This window comes from Curcuma longa, chromosome 16 (genome assembly GCF_044706935.1).
Source record: "Curcuma longa cultivar G26 ecotype Majalengka, Jawa Barat chromosome 16, ITB_CL_G26_1.1, whole genome shotgun sequence".
Lineage (NCBI taxonomy): Eukaryota > Viridiplantae > Streptophyta > Magnoliopsida > Zingiberales > Zingiberaceae > Curcuma > Curcuma longa.
In genome coordinates, this window is record NC_133876.1 from 6,460,057 (window position 1) to 6,483,298 (window position 23,242).

At 39.6% G+C, this 23,242-nt stretch overlaps 3 protein-coding genes and 1 long non-coding RNA gene across 4 annotated transcripts; 3 read left to right on the forward strand and 1 right to left on the reverse strand.

Annotated features, from left to right (window-relative positions):
- Nucleotides 1-3,737: 3,737 nt before the first annotated feature.
- On the forward strand, nt 3,738-4,454 carry LOC141847128 (uncharacterized). The gene is made up of 4 exons (XR_012603396.1): nt 3,738-3,885; nt 4,022-4,048; nt 4,137-4,217; nt 4,388-4,454. It is a non-coding gene; the product is annotated as an uncharacterized LOC141847128 (long non-coding RNA).
- Nucleotides 4,455-8,928: 4,474 nt separating this feature from the next.
- On the forward strand, nt 8,929-12,701 carry LOC141847908 (uncharacterized). The gene is made up of 5 exons (XM_074736016.1): nt 8,929-9,367; nt 10,041-10,127; nt 10,217-10,279; nt 10,372-10,431; nt 12,436-12,701. Exons 1-5 carry the CDS (start codon nt 8,942-8,944, stop codon nt 12,586-12,588), a joined length of 789 nt encoding a protein of 262 aa, XP_074592117.1. The 5' UTR covers nt 8,929-8,941; the 3' UTR covers nt 12,589-12,701.
- A 1,458-nt stretch (nt 12,702-14,159) lies between these two features.
- Nucleotides 14,160-16,101, forward strand: LOC141847914 (heptahelical transmembrane protein ADIPOR1-like). Its single transcript, XM_074736023.1, has 4 exons — nt 14,160-14,420; nt 14,509-14,604; nt 14,720-14,777; nt 15,307-16,101. The coding sequence occupies exons 1-4, from the start codon at nt 14,194-14,196 to the stop codon at nt 15,988-15,990; spliced, it is 1,065 nt and encodes a 354-aa protein (XP_074592124.1). The 5' UTR covers nt 14,160-14,193; the 3' UTR covers nt 15,991-16,101.
- A 3,478-nt stretch (nt 16,102-19,579) lies between these two features.
- On the reverse strand, nt 19,580-20,498 carry LOC141847775 (ethylene-responsive transcription factor 3-like). The gene has a single exon (XM_074735860.1). The coding sequence runs from the start codon at nt 20,412-20,414 to the stop codon at nt 19,866-19,868; it is 549 nt and encodes a 182-aa protein (XP_074591961.1). The 5' UTR covers nt 20,415-20,498; the 3' UTR covers nt 19,580-19,865.
- Nucleotides 20,499-23,242: the final 2,744 nt, after the last annotated feature.

Sequence of the window (23,242 nt, forward strand, 5' to 3'; positions counted from 1 at the left end):
CGTCGGCTGTCGCGCACGGAGTCGCGTAAACTCATCGCGCAGGATATCATTCCTGTATATATATCCGGCCACAATCCGGCTGGAATCCGGGCCCGGCCGGAGAGCCGGCGAGTTGGCCTTCCAACGCATCCGGTCCGGCGGCCGTTGGTGGCCGGACGACGGTGAACAGTGGCGGAGAAGCGGCGAACGTCGGGGGAGAAGCCGGAGTCGCGGACGGGTGCGCATGGATTTGTCGCGCGGCAGAGCAAATTCCTATATATATATATATATATATATATATATATATAAGTGGTAGGCCCCATTGTTTGAAGGGGAAAAAAGATATGACCCATGGCGCAACTTTCAATGCAACAAGCATCACAAAATCAAGGAGGAAAAAAAATGAGAGATGCACGGTACCAGATCCACAGTGACAACAATTGCACATTCGCAAGAAAGAAGAGACCTGATGTTAAACTACAAAGTGGAAAAACTATCTGGCAACTTCAACAAGAAACTCACTAACATAAACCTGGCAAATTGAATATCACTGGAAACTACTTTTATTCATTTCTTTGCCTACTCCCAATACCAGCAATTCTACAAGATGCATTATTGCCCATCAACACAGAACCTCTCGAAACCGTTTCATATGATGAAAACCAATCTCGATTGGGACACATATGAAACGTGCAACCAGAATCAAGAATCCACTCTTCACTTTGCTTCGAATCAACATCATATACAACAAGGAGTTCACCATCACTGTAATTTTCAGCAACATCAGCTTCACCAGACTTCTCTGGTTGTTTTCCCTTCGGATTTTCATCAGCTCTTTTATTTTTATTCTGCAGCTTGTAACATTCTGATTTGATGTGACCCTTCTTCTTGCAGTAATTACAAATTTTATCTCTATTTCTGGATTTTGTTCTGCTCCTCATATTACCACCAGAACTTCTTTCTTGGGTCATACTTCGAATAATAAGACCCTCACCCTGAGCCTCAGATCCTCCGACAAGCTGTTTCATCTTCTCTTTAGAAAATAATGAATCATAAACTTCATCCAAAGTAAGAGTATCACGACTATATAAAATTGTATCTCTGAAAGTTGTATATGACGAGGGTAACAAACACAACAAGATCAATGTTAAATCTTCATTATCATATTTTACCTCCAAAGCCTCTAGATCAGAGACGATTTCCTTAAACACAGTCAAGTGATCTCTTAACGACGTACATTCTGCCATGCGATGAGAATATAAACGTTGTTTCAGGCCCAGTTTGCTCGTAAGACTTTTTGTCATGCACAACTGCTCCAGTTTCAACCACAACGTAGCAGCGGATTTCTCCTTCAAAACATCCTGCAAAATCTCATTCGATAAATGAAGGTAAATCTGAGATAGGGCTTTTCGATCCTTACGTTCCTTTTCCTCCTTTGTCCATGTCGAGGGCATCTTGTCAAATCCTAACAGTGCATTGTCCAAGTCCAGATGCGCCAGCACCGCTCGCATCTTAACCTGCCACAGCGTAAATCTGATGTTGCGATCCAAAAGTGGAATATCATACTTCATGGTTGTCGTTGCCATTAATCTCGATTGAAAACCGCTCTCCTGCTGTGCGACTGAATGCTCTCCTGCTGTGCAACCGCTCGGCGTTCCTCTGCAGAGGAATCTCCTGCTGTGCAACCTGCGACGGAATGCTCTCCTGCTGTGCAACCGCTCGGCGTTCCTACTGTAATGAAGAGGAATCTCCTGCTGTGCAACCTGCGACGGAATGCTCTCCTGCTGTGCAACCGCTCGACGTTCCTGCTGCAATGAAGAGGAATCTCCTGCTGTGCAACCGCTCGGCGCTCCTGCTGCAACGACGTCTGTTGTCGGGGGATATATTCTTTCTCCTCCTCCGTTACTCCTGCGAGTCCTCCCCTCCGTTTCCTGCGAGTCCTGTACGAAGAGGCGACGACGTCTCTCTAATTATTTTCCGTCGCGCGGACACCTCCCTCCCTGTCTTTTCCGTCGGACACAATGGACGAACAAGGAGCTACACCACCAGCAGCTGGCGACGGGTCAAGCAGAGGGGCGGAAGCTGTGGCGGCCATGCAAAAGCCGACGGAAGGTCAGCCGACGAAGGAAACTGCTCAGCCGACGACGGAAACTGCTCAGCCGACGAAAACTGCTCAGCCGACGACGGCTCAGCCGACGACGGAAACTGCTCAGCCGACGAAGGCCCTGGAGTCAGATGAACAACCGACGGAAAAGGCCCTGGAGGCGAAAGAACAGCCGAAGGAAGAGGCCCTGAAGGCGGATGAACAGCCGACGGAAAAGGCCCTAGAGGCGAAAGAACAGCCGACGGAAGAGGCCCTGAAGGAGGATGAACAGCCGCCGAGAGTGCAGACGACGAATGTGCCTGTTCAGCCGAATGCGACTCAGGCGGCTCATTTGGCTGCTCAGGCGAATGCGCAAACAATAGCTAATTTGCATACGGTGACTCAGCATGCGGCGGGCGGCCCTGCAAGCGGCTCAGCAGGAGCTGCAGATGATTCAGCAAGCGGCTCAGCAGGAGCTGCAGACGATTCAGCAGGCGGCGGTGGCCCTGCAAGCGGCTCAGCAGGAGCTGCAAATGATTCAGCAAGCGGCTCAGCAGGAGCTGCAGACGATTCAGCAGGCTGTGAAGGCCATGCAAGAGACGACTCAGCAGGCTGTGGAGGCCATGCAAGAGATGACTCAACAGTCTGTGGAGGCCATACACACAGCAACTCAGCAGTCTGTGGAGACCCTGCAGACAACATTTCAGTAGGGGACGCAGGCGGACCAAGTTGCCCTTCAGGTTGATCAGGCGAGGGGTCAGGCTCCGACAAGGAACAGGTAAGTATTTTTAATATTATTGTTATTATTATTTTTAAAATATATATTTATAAATTATTTTTATATATATTTAGGGCTATTAGGAAATTATGGCTCGCCTTGGTGGTGTTTATCATATATTTCGCAGGTATAGCTGCGTCTGCCCTATTAGCACGGTACCACGATCAATATATAGGTGTTGGTTTAGATATTGGTAGTACTACTGTATTTACTCTTCTTACTGTTATGCAGTTCTTTCTTAAGTAAAAGTCCTTAGTTTAAGTGTTCTTTTTGGTAGGAAAACTACTTGGTTTATTTCTTCTGCATTTGGTGTGGTTTGTTTCAGTACTACATGTTTTGAACTTTTTTATAATATAAACTTCCGTCAATTTCTTCTTTTATTGGAATAGTAGGTTTGTGATGGATTTCCAAAAGAGAAGTGCAAAGATTTATTGTTTTTGTTGTTTGTGGTTAAACTTTAATAAATCAAAGAAACATGGTTGTCAACTGAAGCAAGCAAGCTGATCAAATATAGATTTGTATATTTTATACAGTATGTTTGATTGAGACACATTAACAAAAATAATCATATGGCCCAATAAATTACATTTTATTTAGGGGAGGGTAAAATACACTGATAATAAAATTGAGATGACAACTAAAGTGCACGGCTTAAGCAGAATCTTAAAATGCCTTAATTATTGTTTGAGGCTTTAAATTTGTTTATGTGTTTATGTTTGGTTAAAATTCTAACATTTTGAAGACCCGACTAAAATGGGCCGGTTCGAACCAAGCCGGAGAGTCCCGACCAGGATTGGGGCAGGCTTCGTCATCTAGCTCAACGTCGGCAGCGAGAGCGCCCGCTACCTATAAAACCCAACACCCAAACCTAAACCAAGTGAGTGATTCGCATCTGGGTGGGTTTGCTAATCTCGGCAGCCCAAAACCCTGCCCTCTTCCTTCTTCCCCCCTCTCGCCCCATTCTCGTTGCAGCCCTGCGAAGGAGAGAGGAGAAAAGCTACGACGAATCCATTCTCTACCTAACGATTTCTTTGGCCGCGAACAGGTATTTTTTTTCTTTGAATTGTTTGCTCGTGATCCTTGAAAACCCTACGCCGTTCTGACAGGTAGTTCGCATCATGGATCTTTTAATTCAAATTACTTTCATTGCAATACCTTGTATTAACTTGTGAAATCAGCAGGTTCTTGGAACTTAATGGGTATAACAGGTTAGTAGATTTGGTAGGATCCTTTCTGTCTTCTAATGTCATTTTTTCAAACACGGTAGATTTTGATGGTTTTTATTTTGATATTCAGCTGTTGTTCAAGGATAATTGCCACTCAAATCAGGAATCACATAAGAGAATGACTAGCAATCCACAATCTTCTGGGGCACAGGTACATGTTCCACACGTCTTTGCTCCTATTTTGTGTTGTTTTACTTGTTTCATCTTTCACTTCCTTGGCGGGAGGCCTATTATGTGCCTTGATGTCTCTCTAGTTATTTTATTTTGTTTCAATTTTCTCAATATTGCAACATGATAATCATGTCTCATGCTATTTTATAGCCCCTTAGACCTCCAGTAGTGGGTTCTGCTGGTCCACCATCAAATTTTGGTGCCTCCATGCCTGTTCTAAGTCTGCTTCATTTTTTGCATTTTCCCCTTTATTTGTTTATTTGTACTGTGATCAAGTTGTCATGTGAATATTGCAGTATAGAACAATGGTTCCAGTCCCACAATTTGTCCCAGCTGCCTCTCAGCAATTCAGGCCTGTTTAAAGTCACTCATAGGCTTTTCATTGCTCCAACATCTAAGCAAACTTAGTTTCTTTTTTTTTTTTTTGTAATTTTGACTTTGCAATCGCACTAGCTATTTCCGGCTTCTGATTTGAAATCAAAGCTAGTTCAATTGATGAGACAATCAATAATGCTTGAGTTTGGTGGTTGTCAATGATCTTTGAAAAATATTTTCCTTAAAATTTGTTGAAATTAATCCATAAATGCAAGTGAAAATTATGCATGTTGGACTGTGTTGAAGAAGTCAGTATAGTAAAGTTTATAACTGGCAATCATGGAAAGCTAAAGCTCGTCTTATAAATCTAACTGAAGAAAATTTGTCAGTGATCAATCGTCATGAAATATATTCCTTATAGCAAATATATATAATTCCCCTCCTTTAGATATATATTTGCATTGAAATTACATACGATGAAATTATTATTAAGAATACCCTTAACCCCAATGAATTAAACGCATTTAATTTTCTCTAATGGAAAAAATCATATATTGCCACATTAAACTCCTCGATTACAGTAATAAATAAATGAACACGTACACATTGTACGTGAATATGTATAATGCAATCTTCTCTCGCAGCAGACTTGCAGAAGTGAATGCAATCTTCTCTAATTTATTAGATTCAGATGTATTTTCCTTAATAACTACAGATAATTTCTTTATCTAACTCACGATTACTTTTGATCACGTACAAGAATCTTGCAATTATACTCCATTAAGTCAACTGCATGCATGCTCTATTCACTCTTTTTCTCCCCAAGTTTGATAAAACTTGCTCGATGAAAAATCATATGCATCGTAATATGTTTTCATGCAACGGGATCGCATGCTAAACTTAGGTTGCATTTTCAATTCTTGATAGTTATTTTTTTAAGGAAAAATATATGGGGTCATTAAAAATTGCCATAATTTAAAATTAGTGAAAGGGAATAGTGGATAGACAAGGGGAATGAATGAGATTAATAGCTAAGTTCCATTCTAAGATGTGTTTTCCTGATCTTTTTTCCAATCCCTTTTATGTAACTCCATTTAAGCTACGAAATCAAGCATGATTTCATACTTGAGAGATCGCATTCAATTCATCGTCGTCTCCTGCCTCGTCGCTCTCTCTTTATATATAAATCGTCGTCCCAAATCTGTATCTACACCAATCTGGAACGGCATGGCTCAGGAGAAGATGAATACATACCAACAGAGACGAAACAGAGGAGGGAAAGCGAGCAGAACGTTGGACAAAGATAACAGCGACAAAGGCCCAATTCATCTTGGGTTTGAGCATTACCGGGGCCAAGGACGCCGGCGATGGGATGTACCCGAAGTCGCCGGTCCTCGAGCTCGATCTTCTAGGCGCGCTCTGAGTGACCAAGGCCGAGGTCGTCTCGCCAGAACCCGCGCCGAGAGTGTTCACGTGTAACTACTGCCCGAGGACGTTCTACACTTCGTAGGCTCTCGGTGGCCATCAGAACGCTCACAAGCGCGAGCGCAACCTCGCCAAGGGAGGCGCCGCCGAGGAATTTCTGCCGTACGCTGGCCGGAGACTCGACGTACAGGTGCGCTCCGTGATCCACAAGCCGTACCTCGGGGCTCCGACCGCGTCCGCCGCTGCCGGTGGGCTGTTCTACAGGCGCCAGAACGGATGTTTGCGGTTCTACGCTGCCGCGTGGAGAGCACCGCCGGCACTTCCGGCGGCGGCTGCTAAGCTCGAGGAGGAGTCTATTGGGAGGCAATGGACTGGGGGAGTGGGAGGACATTCGAACGCGAAGCAAGCAGAGTTGTCCAACATTGATTTGACGCTTAGACTTTAGACTGTCGTTGGCTCTTGAATTGTGTATGCTTTTCTAATGGTTCTCGTTGTAATTTCTCGCTATTTTTACTGAATTAAATCTGATTTATGATTTACGAGCAGCAGAAAAAATTTCTATCTATCATTTTAGGCTATACGAGTGTGTCTAATAATAATGTATTAGTTAGTATTCCAAAGTATATCTGTACGTGGTGTTGTCTATATATATATATATATATACATACATATTGATATATTTATGTTTACATAAATATCATATGAAATCTTCTTCTTCAATAGATTTTGAAGGGAAAAAAAAAAAACTGCAGCTTAGTGTGTACTGTAAACCATAGAATTTGGTATTGTAAATCTAGCAGTTATTTAGTTTCGGTAGATATGGAATCAAAACTTCATGCTGTAAAGTTGCTCTTTCTTCCAACTGCTAAACATATATATCTATATAACATAGATGATGAATGTAGAGTTTAATCTTAATTTAGAAGAGACATTTTTTTATTATTATTTTTTACGTGTACACACTTCATTATTGATAATAAAAAAATCAAGAGGTTGCATCTCTCCTTGCAAGGATAAATGGCAAGTTATGAGGAAACCACTAATTCATTTTATCAAAAATTAAAGCGTTCTGATGATTTTTAGCTTTGCTTACCTTTGTTGTAGAAAAATTTACTTTCCAATTTTGTTTACATGTTTACCTAATGATGTCAAGCAATTTCTACTTCATACTTCATGTTTAGAGAGATCAATTTAGCATCGGATCAGATCGGCACGCATGTTAACAGTTGGAGTTCATGGAAACATAATTCAGGTCTTTTCTCCATTTCTCCCTCATTTTTGTAAGTCATATCAAACTATTCATTCAATACCGTGGTTGATTTGATTATTTCTTTAATAAATATTTATCATAATCGGTTGAATTGGTGATAAGTTATTGTTTTTCACAATTCATAGGAAACTAAAAAGATACTGGCAAAGTTAAATAGTAAGAAACCTAGCACATCTGGTGGTCTAGTAGTGTTATTTTATTTTTCTTTGTTATTATGATTTAAGCAATTAATTTTCTTTGTGATCTGTAATATCTGCATCATGGTCTGTCTAATTTTCATTCTTGCATTTTAAATTTTTTTAATGTAATCATTAATTTCATATGGTTGATCCTTTGATTGCACTGATACATGCAGTACAAGTGATGAACTTTCTAAAGATGTTAATCTTGAAGACACTAAAAGAAAAAAGAAAGACAACATTCAACTTTAAATGATGCTTTTCTTTCAAATGCAGATCCATTTGATGAGAATGGTGATACAGGCCTTAAGCTCCATCTCGAGTCTTGCAGAAACAACTAAACATAAATGATAATCCAACATTCGACAATCGAGTGTTCGAAGACAAATTAATAGAAGATGAGACAACTCAATCTCCTCAAACTTCATTTAACGATACTTCAATTGAGTGGATTCCATGTAGTTGCTTCTCTGTGAAGTTGTTATGGTCATTGTTTATTATTGTTTTATTTTGCTAGAGTTGAGTATGGAGAAAATAAAATTATTATTTTCTGTTTGATTTTTTTATTTTAAAAATTATCCTTGTCATAATTTTATATATGAAAAAGTTTATCTTTCAATAAGAAATTAATTTTTTTTATGATTTAGATATTAATTATTTATGATAAAATTGTGATATATATTTTAAATGTACGTGGATTATAAATATGGATAGTATGAGAAAGAACTTTAATATTGATTGTATGTAAATATAATCAAGGGATGATGATAAATTTTTTAAAATATTAACGACGGAGTTAAATTTACAATCGATCAATTTTCAAATTTCATCGTTAATTTTAATGACTGAATTCACAATAAGTCATTAATATTAACGACGGAACGTGAAAATCGATCATTAATTTGCGACTCTTTCAGCGACTCTTTCAACATTCGATGGCTAATTAACGATCGAATTAAAACTCAATCGCTAAAATTAGAGATCAAATTCAAAATCGGTCGTTAATTTTAATGATCGAATCTGATTTCAATGGTTAAATTTAGCGATCGAAACTAAATTCGATTGTTAAATTTAGTGATCGATTTTAAATTTGATCGTTAATTAATAATTGAATTCAATATCGATCGCTAAATTATGATAAAAATTTTTATAATTTTTTTAATCATTAATAGAATTTAATGATTAATTAATAATTAAAAATTTGATGCTAATGCAGATGATGTAGTCTAATCCTCTATTCAGTAGCAACAAAAACATATTTTTTACAAGTAGATATATAGTGATCGGCTCAGAATTGAGTCGATTGGAGTTGCTGACCGATTGAATTAGAGTTCAGAAAGCACGCGCTCACCCAACACAACACAGTCTGCTTACTGTTTTATTTAATGACCATCATGCCATTCACTTTCTCTATCTTTTATTATCTTTGTATTGTAATTAACGCAGTCCACATTCTCTCATCTCTTTCTCTCTCCCACTTCCCCCATCCATAACATGTCGCTCCTTGTATCTCCTATGGCCGCCTCCAATGCCTGCGACGACGCCGACTGGGCGAAAGAGGCCCTTCTCAATCCCCATCTAGCGGCCGCCGTCATTCTCAGCTTTCGTCAGCGGAGCCGGGTCGACTCGGAAGCGGCGGGCGATGCGATGCCGTCCACCTCTGGGCCCACGCAGCCTAAAGAGTGGGGAAGGAAGATCAAAAGGTCACGGATGATGAAGATACCACGGATCTTCTCAACTATGAGGGAGGAAGAGGAGGAGACTGCGGCGGCGGATGAGGAGGAGGAGCAGTTGGAGAGGAAGAAGGGAAAGAGACGGGCGAGCCCACAGTCGCCGCTCGAGGGATACAGCAGCGCCTCCGCCAGCGGCGGCGACGAAAGGTCGAGGGCCGGAAGGCCCACCGGCGTCTCCATCGCAGAGGTAGAGGAACACCGCGTCAAGGTGATAAGTGATAACTTCTTCCGTTTCCCTTCACTTTTTGCTTTTTCATGGACGAAAATACCCTCGCACCGAATTATCCATGATGCCTGCCGTCTCTTCTTCCCACTCGTTTGATCCTTTCTCCGAAATTAAACATTCGATATCTTCTAGTCAAGATCTGATATATTCTATTACTTCGATAGTTCTACGGGTGTTTTTTTATGCCTGATAAATTTCTGGTCAAGATTTTCGGGAAAAATAGCGAGCGTCCACATCGCACGTTGTACATGTTCGTCCTTAGTTTGCTATGTAAATGCATAATCGAGTTGGGGGCCGCCTCCGCTCGAACTTGCTTGCTTAGGTTAGGTCGTTGGGATGGTAGAGGGACGTGTCCAAAACAGGCTTAAAAACAAAAGAACACGTTGTTTGGAAGACCTTTTCAGTGAGGAACTGAGGGAGGAAGCATAAAAAGGAAGGGGGAAGTAATGAATTCGCTTTTTCCCCTCGGTTACCTCAATTGTGATTGGGGGAAGAAAAAATAATTTCTTTTTCCACAGCGTACTTTTACGTGTTCGACTATTATTCTTATCGCGCCTTATGTTTCTTCTTCGTGCTTTCGGTTGGCGTTTCCCATCCGCAAGTCGATGGACGCTTTCGCTGGCTCGCTTTTGACGCCTTCGGCCTTTTGCTGCAGATGGTGGCGGCCACGAGCTTGTGTGCACCGGAGTCCTCGACGAATCCAGCCTCGTGCCACATCCGACGGCCTTCCTCGAAAAAAATGGTACGTAAGCGCAAGGCCTAAATTAAGTTGGTTGTCCTGTCGGCATTGCTTTGTCTTCTTGTTAATTGGTCGTTTGGTTGGGTGGGCAGACGAAAGTGGAACTGCAGGCTGTGCAGGTATCCCTGCTCGAAGAGAAGGCGAATCTACTCAAGGTCGCTTCTTTTTTCTCTGTTTCAAAGAATTTTACGGATGATTTGCTTCTTCCTTCGAATTCACAGGTTATTTGTTATATAAAATGGTGCAGGAGATGGAAACGTGGCGGAGAACTTTAGAGCAACTGAGGGCGGATAATGACAAGCTACAGGTTACCACTAAAAACTCATGCCTTTGCGTTTGCTTATTTTAGTATGTTTTGTTTGTCTGACTTCTGGATTCCTGTTTCAGTTTTCCGTCTTAATTTAGTGCTTTCTTCTAATTCTATAACTTTCGAGCTTATGTCTCTAATTCGCCAAAGACGAGATAGATTGCCTTGATGTCTTGCCGTCAACTTAGGCTGACCGATTGGGAGTCACTTAATTAGTTTGGTTCCACTTTGACTTGGTTACTAGCTACCAAGTTCATACGTTTGCTATTTGGGTGTTTAGAAGGGAAGTGATAAGAGTGGCAACGAAGGAGTATCTGTATCTTTCATTGTTAGACGTTTATTGTGGAGATAAAGAAAAAAATGGAGATTAAAAGTAACTTAAGTTAAAGATTACGTAGTTTCTTACCAGCAAGCACCATCCAAATCAAAATCTTCAGGGAGAAAACTTGTTCGGGCGTTATCGGGTAGCCAAAATTAAGTTTAGAGAAGAGATTTTTAATTATTTTTTTTATATATCTTGGTTAGACTTTCAGAAAGAAAAAAATGAGACCACAAGAAAAATGAGAAAAATGGCAACCAATAATTCATAGTGGATGGGAGATCCGGACTGGACTATCTACCCCCCTTTAACTCCGCCAGTGACTAAAAAACATTTGATTTGCGTCCTTGACTAGTGTGTGGTTAAGTATGGATTAGTTGGTCTGCAAGTCTCTGGGAAATTCTTTGATGGACCAGCTTAGGTCCACCACGGCATCCATATGGACCACAAGAAATTTACGTGAGGTTGAAATCTGTGCAACAGAATTTTCTTAGCTACATGCCCTAGGTAAGTGAGTCTATTGTAAACTATGAATTTAAATTAGTACGACTGTATGTATGGCTAAAACCGCATCTATCCCACTGGATGAGAAGTCAATATTTCCATTCATTTTTTTTACAAGTGTTGGGAGAAAATTTGGACAATTTATAGAAATAAGATGTGTTAGTCTAATTAACTATTGGCATGTTGGCTGTCTATGACCATTTGATAATTTAGCCAGCCAGCGTTCTCAGTTCGGTACTTGCACTATATTAGACTGGCTCTGAAGGGAGAGGACAGGAGCGGAAAGAGGAAGAGGGAAACCTTTGATCATTTTTTTCTAACCAGGATAAAGGATAGAAGAAGTGGGAAAAGGAATGTGAAAAAGGAAAATCACCAGTTTGACCTCGTCGTCTTTGATGCATCCGCCACACGTGCTTCACCCTTGTGTTCATAGACATCGCACGACCATTCTAGCTGATCACTTCCTATATTTTGCATTTGTAGTCGTAAGACTGACTTTTGTAATCGAGTTTGACCTTGTCTACTACTCGATCTTATCTGACGACGACAACTTGACAGTGACTTTCCCTATTCACATCGGCATTTCCTCGCTAACCTTGATCCTTTGTGTGGGACCCAATCTACCTTGCCATTGTCTGCCATTGCCATTGCCATTGCCATTGCCCATGACCTCATTCACTACTGTACTTAACCTTAGTCGGAGAGGGCAAAAGTGTTTTTTCTCCATGATTCCATAGAGTAGACATTGGCTCGACTCGGCTTTGCACGCACGCGATTGGAGCAAAATCACGACGAATCCGCTTCTTTTCCAGAATTTGGTCAGGTAAATAGGGAAGAGAGCTTTAAAATTTGTGCTCTCTCTCCTCTTCTCTTCCTTCCACAGGAGTTAACATAGCCTAATGGATTACCCTAAATTGAGCAGATGCAGATTTGAAACAAAATCTCTTTGTAGAGAGTGAATCTACTCCTTTCTTGGAATTCGGCAATGCAAACAGGGGAGAGAACTTCAAAATTTTTTACTCTCCTCTGCTTCCATGGGAACGAACACAACCTTAATGGATTGTAAAGCCAAGACATGACATTGTAGATGCCTCTTCCGACTCTACAGCTTTGTTCATTCTTGCTGTGCCTACTCTGCTATTTTTAACAATGATCACCTTCTACCTTCTTGCTTCTTGCAGTTACTCTTCAAGTTAGCTAAGCAACCTGACGCTATCCGACAAACTGCAGGAGAGCGCCGTCTTGACAGCCCTCCATCTTCTTCTCATCCCCGGAGTAAAGATTTCATTCTACTTCCAGACCTCAATGAACCCTTACTGGATTGCCGACTCTAACTTGCTCAAGCATTGAGTAGATAGATTTAACAGTATTTGATTTTTAACACCATAAAGAATTTGCTGCTACGATTTGAAAGAATATGATGATTGAAGTCTGCATATTGTTTAACATATGATTTTTTTTTCTTGAATGTTAGCTTTTGACTGTGAAATTATAATCTTAATCTTAGGAGTGGTTTGATGATATTTAACAAAGGATTTTTGCTGATAAGAATACGAAAAGGCTAGTTATGCAAAAAGGAAAATTTTACGCTTTAGTTTATTCATGAAATAAGATAACACTCCCTTTGAATTCTTATAATTGGAAGAATATAAATAATACATAATCAACATTCAATTTTCACAATGCTAAGTTATTTCTACATAAGATATCCTGGTGTTTGCTCTGCCTCTGCCCGTTCGATTGCATAGTTAAGCCAAACCATTTTTTTGGCACCCATTTAATTGGTCTTACTCCTTAATATATATTTCTTGGAGAATAACATAAAAGAATTATCTTTTGTATATTGCATGGAAATTGGCTTTTGATGGAAATTAATATATATATATTCATTTTGGAAATAAATATAAAAATATTTATTTTATAGAATTACTAAAAATAATAATTATTATTATTTATATGAATCAAACGGCTTTTTCATCAAAATAAAAGTAGTTTTTTTGTTGTTTCAGTTTTAACCTTCTTTTCTTCAAACCAAAACATACTGAAAAAAGGTAGGGCATTATGTCAAAGAGTTGGTTGGCCGACATGTATAATGTAATCCCTTGCTTATACATTGACAAAAAAAACAAGTCAAAGACTCAACGAACAAAACATTTTTCTTTTACATTTCTTTGCAGCAAGGTCATTCGGTGTGACCATTAATCCAACCATGCTATTTTATTATAATTTCGTATCTTAATTAATGCAAGGCGTTGAGAGTTGGCTATCCATATTTCTGCTTAATTACGTTTCCCTTTACGCGTGCTCCGACTGCTTTAATTATATCACTAGGACAAAAGAAGCATATTCAAAACTTATGATTGATTGGATTACCTTCCTCATTAATATCTTGCTTACTGCTAATTTTCCCTATTTGAACCACCAACTTTATCCCGAATCATTAGTATTTTCATTTACTGTCACAAAGAAAAAAATGTTGAATTAAGACCTGCGTTTAACTTGTAATCAAACCATGCAGCATGTTGTAGAAAAACCATGTCGATGTCAGTCAACTTTAGTAGCAGAATATTGCAAAGGAAAACAACAAATTCTGATCTAGTTTTAACTAAGTCCAACTACATTCTTTAGAAAAAAATAATTTGGTTTTTTTTCCAACAAAAACAAAAATCTTCAAGAGTACTATAATTAGTGACGACGGCTCGGGTTCTAATCTTGGTCAAATCCAAGACCTAATCAACTGCAAACAGGCCAAGCAAATTATATGAGAGTTAGGGAGGATGGTAGCAGCTCATCTGCACTTAATGATCAGGGGACCTAATGCCAACAACCACAAATTCCAACTCTTTCTCTGAAGCTTATTAATGCAGCTCCTTTAATCTTCTCGCCAAGAAGATCGATAAGAAGAGAGGCAAGACAACGAGTCAGTTCCAATTTCAGCAATGGAGTCCAAGAACCAGCTTGTGATCATGGAGGAAGAGCCAGAGATCAGCAAAAGCAAGAAGATCAAAGGCGAGAAGAAGGAATACAAATTGATGAGCTACAACGAGCTGCCGGAGTACATGAAGGAGAATGAGTACATAAGGGATCACTACAGGGCTGAGTGGCCTATGAAACATGCACTCCTCAGCCTCTTCTCTTGGCACAATGAAACCCTCAACATCTGGACGTACGTATGCCCTCGTTTCAGTTCAGTTTGGTTACTTCACCCCCATCAAGTGCCTAATTAGATCTCTGAGTATGCTGTGACACTACAGGCATTTGCTGGGATTCATAGCGTTCTTGGGATTAACTTTGATGCACCTCAGTCGTCATGTGCCAGAGGTGGCAGATTTCTTCGGACATCTAACTTGGTCTGTGTGATGACTTTAGGTTTTTACCAACGCCTGTTTCTAATCAATTTACATGTACTCTTTGCGTAATTATACATGTCTTTCAAAGCTTTACTGAGGAGTTGGTTGGCTGCAGCTCAACTCATGCAAGTACAGTAGAGAATGTCTCCAGCAATCTGGGAAATTTCTTTGAGGTGAGTTTTTAATTTTTTTTTCCTCGGCTTGTAAAATGACTCTTTGGACACAATAACAGAATACAGAACAAAAACTGTACCTTTAGTTACTGTAGGAAGTATGCTCATTGCCCCTTCAATTGTTGTGTTGTAAACCACAAATTGGCCATTGATGACTAATCCATCAATAGCCAGCCGCCTAAACAGAAGCTGAACCATTCATCCATGCACCTCAAATCACTAGCTCCAATGCCCGTCCTTGTAACTTTTTGATTTACCTTTAGTGGGGTTAACCATGTGGAACCATTGGTTGGATGGCGAATTAATGAAGTGAAAAAAAAATCACAAAAATTTGTTTTGCATACTTAACACATGGCTCCCTTGGTCAACAACTCTGCAGTATTAGAGCATAAGGGCATAGTACATAATTACTTAGGATAAGACGATGGAAAAAAGTAAACCCCCAAACAAAAAAAAAAATCAAATTTTGGTTGAAGTAACGAGATTTTATTTCGCAGAGGCATAAAATCGTACATGTAATTGTGAGCAGGAAGCCGCGTCGTTGATTAAGTTGCCGGATTCGACTCCATCAAGCGAATGGCCGGAAGCTGCAGAGGCAGCCCGATGGCCCTTCTTAGTGTTCCTCGGCGGCTCGATGTTCTGCCTACTGTCGAGCAGCGCGTGCCACCTTCTCTGCTGCCACTCCCACCGCCTCAACCTCTTCCTCCTCCGCATGGACTACGTCGGCATCGCCATCATGATTGTCGCCTCCTTCTTCCCGCCTATTTACTACGTGTTCGAGTGCGATCCTCACTGGCAGCTCACCTACCTCGTCGCCATATCCGCCATGGGCTTCGTCACGGTCTTCACACTCCTCTCTCCGAAGCTCTCCACCGGCGAGTTTCGGGTCTACCGCGCGCTGCTGTTCTCGGGGATGGGCTTCTTTGGCTTCGTGCCGGCGGTGCACGCGGCCGTCGTGAACTGGGGCGAGCCACGGCGGAACGTGACTCTGGCTTATGAGGCAGTCATGGCGACCTCCTACTTGACGGGGACCATCTTCTACGTGACGAGAGTGCCCGAGCGGTGGAAACCGGGGCGGTTCGACATCGCCGGACACAGCCATCAGATATTCCACGTGTTCGTTATCGCCGGCGCCGCAGCGCACTACGGCGCGGCAGTCATCTTCCTGCACTGGCGCGACCACGTCAGATGCGGTGCGGGCCCCGCGTCCTGACGTCAGCTAGCTCGAGTTCGCCGTTCATGTTTTTTTTTTTTAACTATTATTTTTTTAATAATGGGTAGACGGCCTTCCCAGTCCGGTAAATTAGGAGCATTTTATGTATAATCAGAAGCCAAAAAATATTATTGCTTCTAGTTTTAATTGCTAGCTGCATTAATAAGTTTGCTATAATAATAATAAAAAACAATTTTTTAGGAAATGGATTAACATAATATATATAATTTTTCCACTGATGAGCAGTCAGTTTAATGTATATAGAAAATAAAGTCAAAGCTCGAATGAATATCTTATTTGCTCTTTGTTTATGAATTATGATGAAAACTTAAAATAGTGTTATTAATTATCTATCTGCAAATCATGAGCAATGAAGCTGCACTGCCTCTATCTTCAGGCATTCATTTCGCCTCTTATTCTTACTCCATATCTGCAGGCTTATTTATTTTTAATGTTATTTGATCTTTAGTATTTTATATAATTATTTTAATCTATTAGGAAAAATCCTATACGTCGATCATTTCTATAAATTTCATATTAATGCATGCTATATATTATTAAAAAAAAATTAATTTTATCACATGTTAAGTTTGTATTCTTTTAACCTTTCGTGTAATATTTAATTATTTCATTGCTTAATTTTTTACTTCAAAGACCCCCTTTAATTTTCTCATTTTGTCGTACGTAGTTTATCAGTAGGAGATTGATCTGGTTTCAGGTCTAGGGTTTGCCTTTTGACAGGTCCACATGGTTGGTAACCCAGAATTCCTTCTCGATCGCGGACATGGACGCGGACGAACCATCTTCCCACCGTCGTCGCTAGTCACTTTTTACAACCAAGAAGACACCGTCACAAATCAGCCGATCGAGAGCAGCATAATGCGTCGTCCATTTGATATTTTATATATATATATATATATATATATATATATATATATATTTCTTAAATTATTTCACCAATAAAAAATAAAATTTTGTCATCCCAACCATCTCATACGGTTGGCGGTTGGCTCTTAAATTATTTTCCTTGCAGAATTGTGCATGTTCGATTGTAGAAAGGTGTGAGGGGGCATGATGTTGGATTATATGTACGATTTCGAGAATGATATGTGGCTGTGCCAGTTCCATTCGTTTCGAGGGCAGTGCTACAACTTCATTGCATTAATTATTATATATATATATATATATATATATATATATATATATATATATATTTGTGAGAACGCTTTCAATGTTCTCGTGCTTTTAAATACCGCTTACATATTTAAATCTTGTGGTATTTCCATTTAGAAGATATTATATATATATATATATATATATTGGTTCATACTCTTGTAGCTTGGAACGGCCTGCGATCAAAACCTCCAAGGAGATTGAGGCATTACTGTCTCAAAAGTACCCTTGGGAGATATTAACGATCGATCATCATTGAAGCTTACGTACGTGCTCACTCCAAAAGCGTTGAGTAATCTTTGCAGATCACGCAGGCTCTCGATATATCAAATTCTGGTATCCAAATTCCAATCTCAGAAATGCAAGGAATGGGATGGATTGGCCAAGTGTGACAGATATGGTGTCAAATAATAGTATATATATGTTAAACTTTAAAATTTAAGATACCGTAATTTTTCATTAAGATTGAATTACGTACAAGTACATATAATATATTAAATTAAAATCAATTCAAAAATTTATAATTGATTATGGGATGAAATCCGTAAAGGCCAAGTTGTAAGTTCAAAAAATATCATTTAATTTTTTTATAAAAAATTTAATTTTTAATATATATATATATATTATTTTGTAGTAGTTATGATTTTGTAATTGTTATAATCATTGGACCAATTCAAAATTTTAGATAAGTGATAATTAAAAATGTTGAAAGATAATCGTTATTTTTGGGCTAATTATTCCAGAAACTTGGCGGAGGTGATTGCCATTGTGAGGTGGCAAAGGAAGAGACGTGGAACGATGAACAAGCAAGCAATCGCCTGGCTGTACAATTAAGTTTAAGTTTCATTTAAATAACGTTAAAATCAATTAGTATGTCGCCTGCTGCATTTATATATGTTCCATTGCCAAAATTGCAAGCAAGTTTTAAACCAGAAAAATAGCTCAAATACAATTTTCTTTTTTCTGAAAAAAAGAAAGAAAGAAAGAAAAATAGTTCGAGTTGCCATGTCGTATTTGATACCACATTAAAACAATAAAATTTCCAGACAATAATATTCTCACCTCCTTGCCTTTCAGAGAGATTTGCAGATTAGGACAAGCTTAACTAATATTATCTTCTCCTTTCACAGATAACGACGGAGTACTGTCTCCATTGACGTGACCAAAATCTTGTTCCCCTACAAATTCCACAATGAACTAATGTATAACGCATGATGCATGCCAATGCCTCACCGAATATACAAGCTAGTCATAAGATCTTGTGTAACGGAGGCTGGAAACCGATCTGCAAAACTCAGATCGAAGCTAAGGAATCAACTTCCTTAGGTCTGAGTCTGCTTAATCGATGGAGTATATGGGGCGTTCTTATTCAAACGTTCCATCACAAGGCAAGCGGGCCAAAACCCGCATGGCCTAATCATGCACGGGTCGTATAAGACGTTGCCGCATATAGTTGTTTAATTTCCTATAGTACTGAATAACTGTACTCTTTTACGGGCAAGAAACTCTTCTTCACTCTTCCCGGCTCTTTCTCCGGCTTTACAATCCTCTTTTCTTCTTCCTTACATAGCTAGTAGTTAGCTGATAGTATAAATCCAGGTTCCCCACAGCAGAAGCATATATGTGAATCAAATCCAGTATCCTCCTTTCTTCTTCCTTTAGTGCTTTTGTGGTACTGTTCAGATACAAAATTCAAGATCACCATAAACAATTAGTGCTTGATTGGAGAATGGTTGGACTGTTATATCCTGGGAAACCGTAAGCAATTAATCCATTCTAATCTTTAAACACAGTGACGAATCTGTTTTAATAAAACCATGTCTATGATTAACACATGCCATGGTTTGTCCTTGACAAAGTTGCTTCTGTCAAAATTCGGGAGTAAGCCGGCGCTGCCCGAATTATATTTCTATAATTCTGCATTTTACTGAAATTTTAATTCTGTATTTAAGTTTATTTCTGTGTTTTTCCTACCACTCCATGTAAAATAATAGCAAACCATTATAAACATATATCCATTACATTCTGTATGGATGTTCTAAACAAGGAAGGGAAGGGAGATCAAAAGGGAGTTACTGACCTTCATAAAATCAAATATTAAATCAGTAGGAAAAGCATAGGGAACACATAAGTAGAATAGCCAATTACCACATGCTAAATATTTTCAGTGAAATTAAACCTTAGAGCTCTAGATAACTAGACGAGTGGCTTACTGTGTGATTGAAATTATATCAATAACATAGCTAGTATAACAAATGATATTCCTTAAACAAGGTTAGGTTACATTGAGTTATGCACCTCAATGAATGACTATGAAAATATTTTTAGTATCAAAACCGTACGTTGAAAAGTATACTATTCCATCTGAGACATACATTATTTCGATTTTCGGATACTCACTTGTGAAAGACTGAAAAGCTAGATTTACCACAAATAATCCTTTCAGGATAATAATATCAGGATTCAGGTACATGTTGCTTCTGTACAAAGAAGAATAGTTAGGAGCAGATCTGAAACATACTACTCCATATCGGGTTTGGTAAGGTAAGATTCAATCCTTAAACCCTAATGCAGCTCAAATTACATAGATTAAGATGAAAAACACAAGTGCATATAATTGTGAGGCAAACCTAAGAAGCTGGAGAATGAGGAAGCAGAAAAACAAGTTCCTTTTTTCCGGCACGGAAGTCAGGATCAAAATGTCAGAGACGGAGGACTGTGTCGTGGATGTAATCCTCAGGAGGCGGAAGCTGGTTGAGATCAAACGGCATCAGTCGCCAGAACTCTAACGACGAGGTATCACCATCGTCAACAACAGAGGCAGACGATCCGCAATCGCTGTGGCAGTCCTCTTCTTCAGCGAGGTCGAGCCGGGGCGGCAGATCCGCCAACCTCCTGGCAGTCGACGGGCGTGTGCGGGAGGGACCCCGAGGCCCGCTAAATGATTCCAGAGTACTGCTGTGACTGCTGGACATCGGGCGCTGCGGTGGGGGGAGGCGGTGCTGGGAGGTAAAGTTGGTCTTGGCGTCAGAGCCACGGAGGGCGATGGCGGCGGCGTCGTAGGCGCGGGCCGCATCCTCGGCGGAATCGAAGGTACCGAGCCAAATCCTGGACTTTTTCCAGGGGTCGCGGATCTCGGCGGCGAAGCGACCCCAAGGCCGCTTCCTGACGCCGCGGTACCGCGTGGGGACGGCCAGCTCGACTGCGACCTCCGCAGGCGGCGCTGCCGCGGGCGAGCGAAACTTCCGCATCGGCAGAGTGTTAGAGAAGGGAAGGAGGAGAAGGAAGAAAGCGAAACCAAAACTCTTCTCTTTCACAAATTTTGTTCCTCCCCTGCTTTATGCAGCAACCCTAGATCGAGAACGCGAAGAAGAAGACGCAATTAAAAAAGGAAACTTTTTCTCTCTGAGCAACTTCGATTATTTTATTAAAATTAACCTTTGCTTTTTATTTATTTTGGTAAAAATAATAAAAACAGGATAGGCATGCGTAGAAATGGAGAAGAAAGGATAGGGATAAAAATACATACACGCATATGTATTTGATACTTGAACGCATATTTAATTTAGGCGATATATAAATATTTACTAGGTGTGACACTTGAACGCCAATTCTATATAACCGTCCGATTCAGGTCTCAATTCCATCTACGGATCCACCAAGTTTTTTGGATCTTAGCAGTTAAGTCAATTCCAAATATTGAACTCAAATATCAATTAATCAGACTCAATACAAATTTTACGAAACAAGCTAAGCCTATAACTTGGTCGGTATGAATATGTAATTTGGCATATTCTTAATTAGTCGAAAGGCCTTTGAATCGAAAGTAAGCTGAGTGATGGAAAGACATTTTTAACGTACTTTTCTAACTACTCTTCTCCTATATACAATTAATTTTCAAATTTGTAAACTATAGAGATATAATGCGAGCTAGTCACACATGCAGAAATTAATTATCACTTTCTCTCATCGTCTAATATCTTCTATCAAATAAATATAATGCTCTTTAATATCTTCAATCCAACTAATTAAAAGAACCTTTACCAGAATAGAATATTTTTGCTATGATTGTACCTAGCTACAACATGCACTCTACACAACCTCCCATTTTGATGAAGCCAAGGAAGTTCTATTTTCAGTATACATAGGAAATTAATCTATCCCTCGGTATGAAGGTTACATTTAGGTACTTGACCGCAAATTGATGGTTTTAAATTTAAGTATTTGAGAAAGTTTTTAACTAAATGATAGTAAAATTTGGATTAATGAAAAAAAAAAGAGGCAAATTGTCTTCACGATGGGCGATTCAAAACCGACACTAACCTTTAATTAGTGTGCACTATGCAGTAACCATTCCGTTACCAATTGGAGTCATTCACAAATCTCACTGGATGATGATGAAGAAAAGATGCAGAAAGTGTCTCATCGCATGACGCTAGCTAAGAAGGATGAACACAAGTAGATTTAACTCTATATATATGTTCGAGAAATATATTTTAACACTTCGACTCAAATTTAACTTACAGAATAAATAATCAAAACATGCATTAATTATTAATATAATTACTTCTGACACAAATAAGAAGAAGATATAATTCAAATAAACAAGGCACAGTAATCATCAGCAAATAATTAATCCTCCTGCGCATTCTATATTAAATTTAATTGTGTTGTCGGATCGGATAGATTGAGGCGTTTAAGTAGCGGAGCTAGGAATTATAATCTGTTCAGACAAAAAAAATAATGAAAAACAATAAAAAAAAAAGCCTAGCAGAATTTGATTTTGAAATTTTAAAATTGATGCGATGAATAGTTCTATATAAAAATATAAAATGATTTTCGGATAAATCTCGGACAGAAACCTACAAGTACGCTAGCTTATATGTGGCTCCGCTCTTGACAGTATTATTTGAGTCTGATTAATCAGTTCGACGATGAGTTAACGATTTGAATCGGTGGAGCTTGCATGCATGGTACAACGTAACGATGTGAATTATGTGTCATTTATACTCTTAATACATCCTTTCGATTAGATGACATCCATTCGAGTGACAAATAATCTAATTTATATAGACTAATTTTATTTTTGGATTGACTGTTCGATCTTACATTATTATCATCAAATAAATAAATATAAAAAATGAGATGACTAATAACGTACGTGACGTTTCAATATCATCCATTTTATATGAATATAATTTTAAATCCTAATTATTTTAAAAAATCATTATATTTCTTAACATCACATATATTCACATCTACGAACCTAACTTCTTTTATCTGATCATTCTTACTTCTTACTTGAATATTAATTTTTCATTCACTCCTAAATATTAATTTAGGAGGATCTTTATTCATTACTTACTTAGGGGTAGTTAAGTAATTACAATTTGCCGGCTGGCCAGCTTGGGTGGCAGGGTAGGCGGAGTAACGAGCTCAGGTGAAGCAGAGCCTGCGTGCAGAGCATGCTTATTCTCGGCGTGCACTCTTCTGATGTAGGCCGTGGCCCAAGCATCCACTTCTCCTCTGTCTCTGTCTCCGGCGGCGTCAACCACCTTCACGTACGTGCTGCTATGCAATTCCGGCTGCGACTCCGGCTGTGGCTTGTACTCCGTCTTCTTCGGAGGGTGAGCCCGACGACGGAGAGTCATCTTGGAAAGCACGAGCGATGGCATACGGAAGAAGTTGGTGGCTATCAGGCTCGACTTCTCGCAGAAGCCCGTCTTCTTCGGACGGCTGACTGTCGCCATGGCTTCAATTTGATAATTGAAGACAACGCAGGCAAGTCATTTATATGTGGGTTTGGGGTGTTCTGCTCTTTTCCTTGTTGAGTAGGTAAAGAATCACTTAGATTTTTTAAGTTTTTGCACAGCCAATAACTATTTTTCTCGCTTCCGGCCTCTTTTGTAACGCAATCTGAATACGCTTACCTTTGATGATTCCATGCATACAGTCGTACAATTTCAACCTACCCCCAAAGAGGCACCCCTAAAGTGATGATATTCTCTGATGGTCTTTTCCAGTAGGTTCATACACACACACACATGTATATATAAAAGACTCAAAATGTGTTTACCGT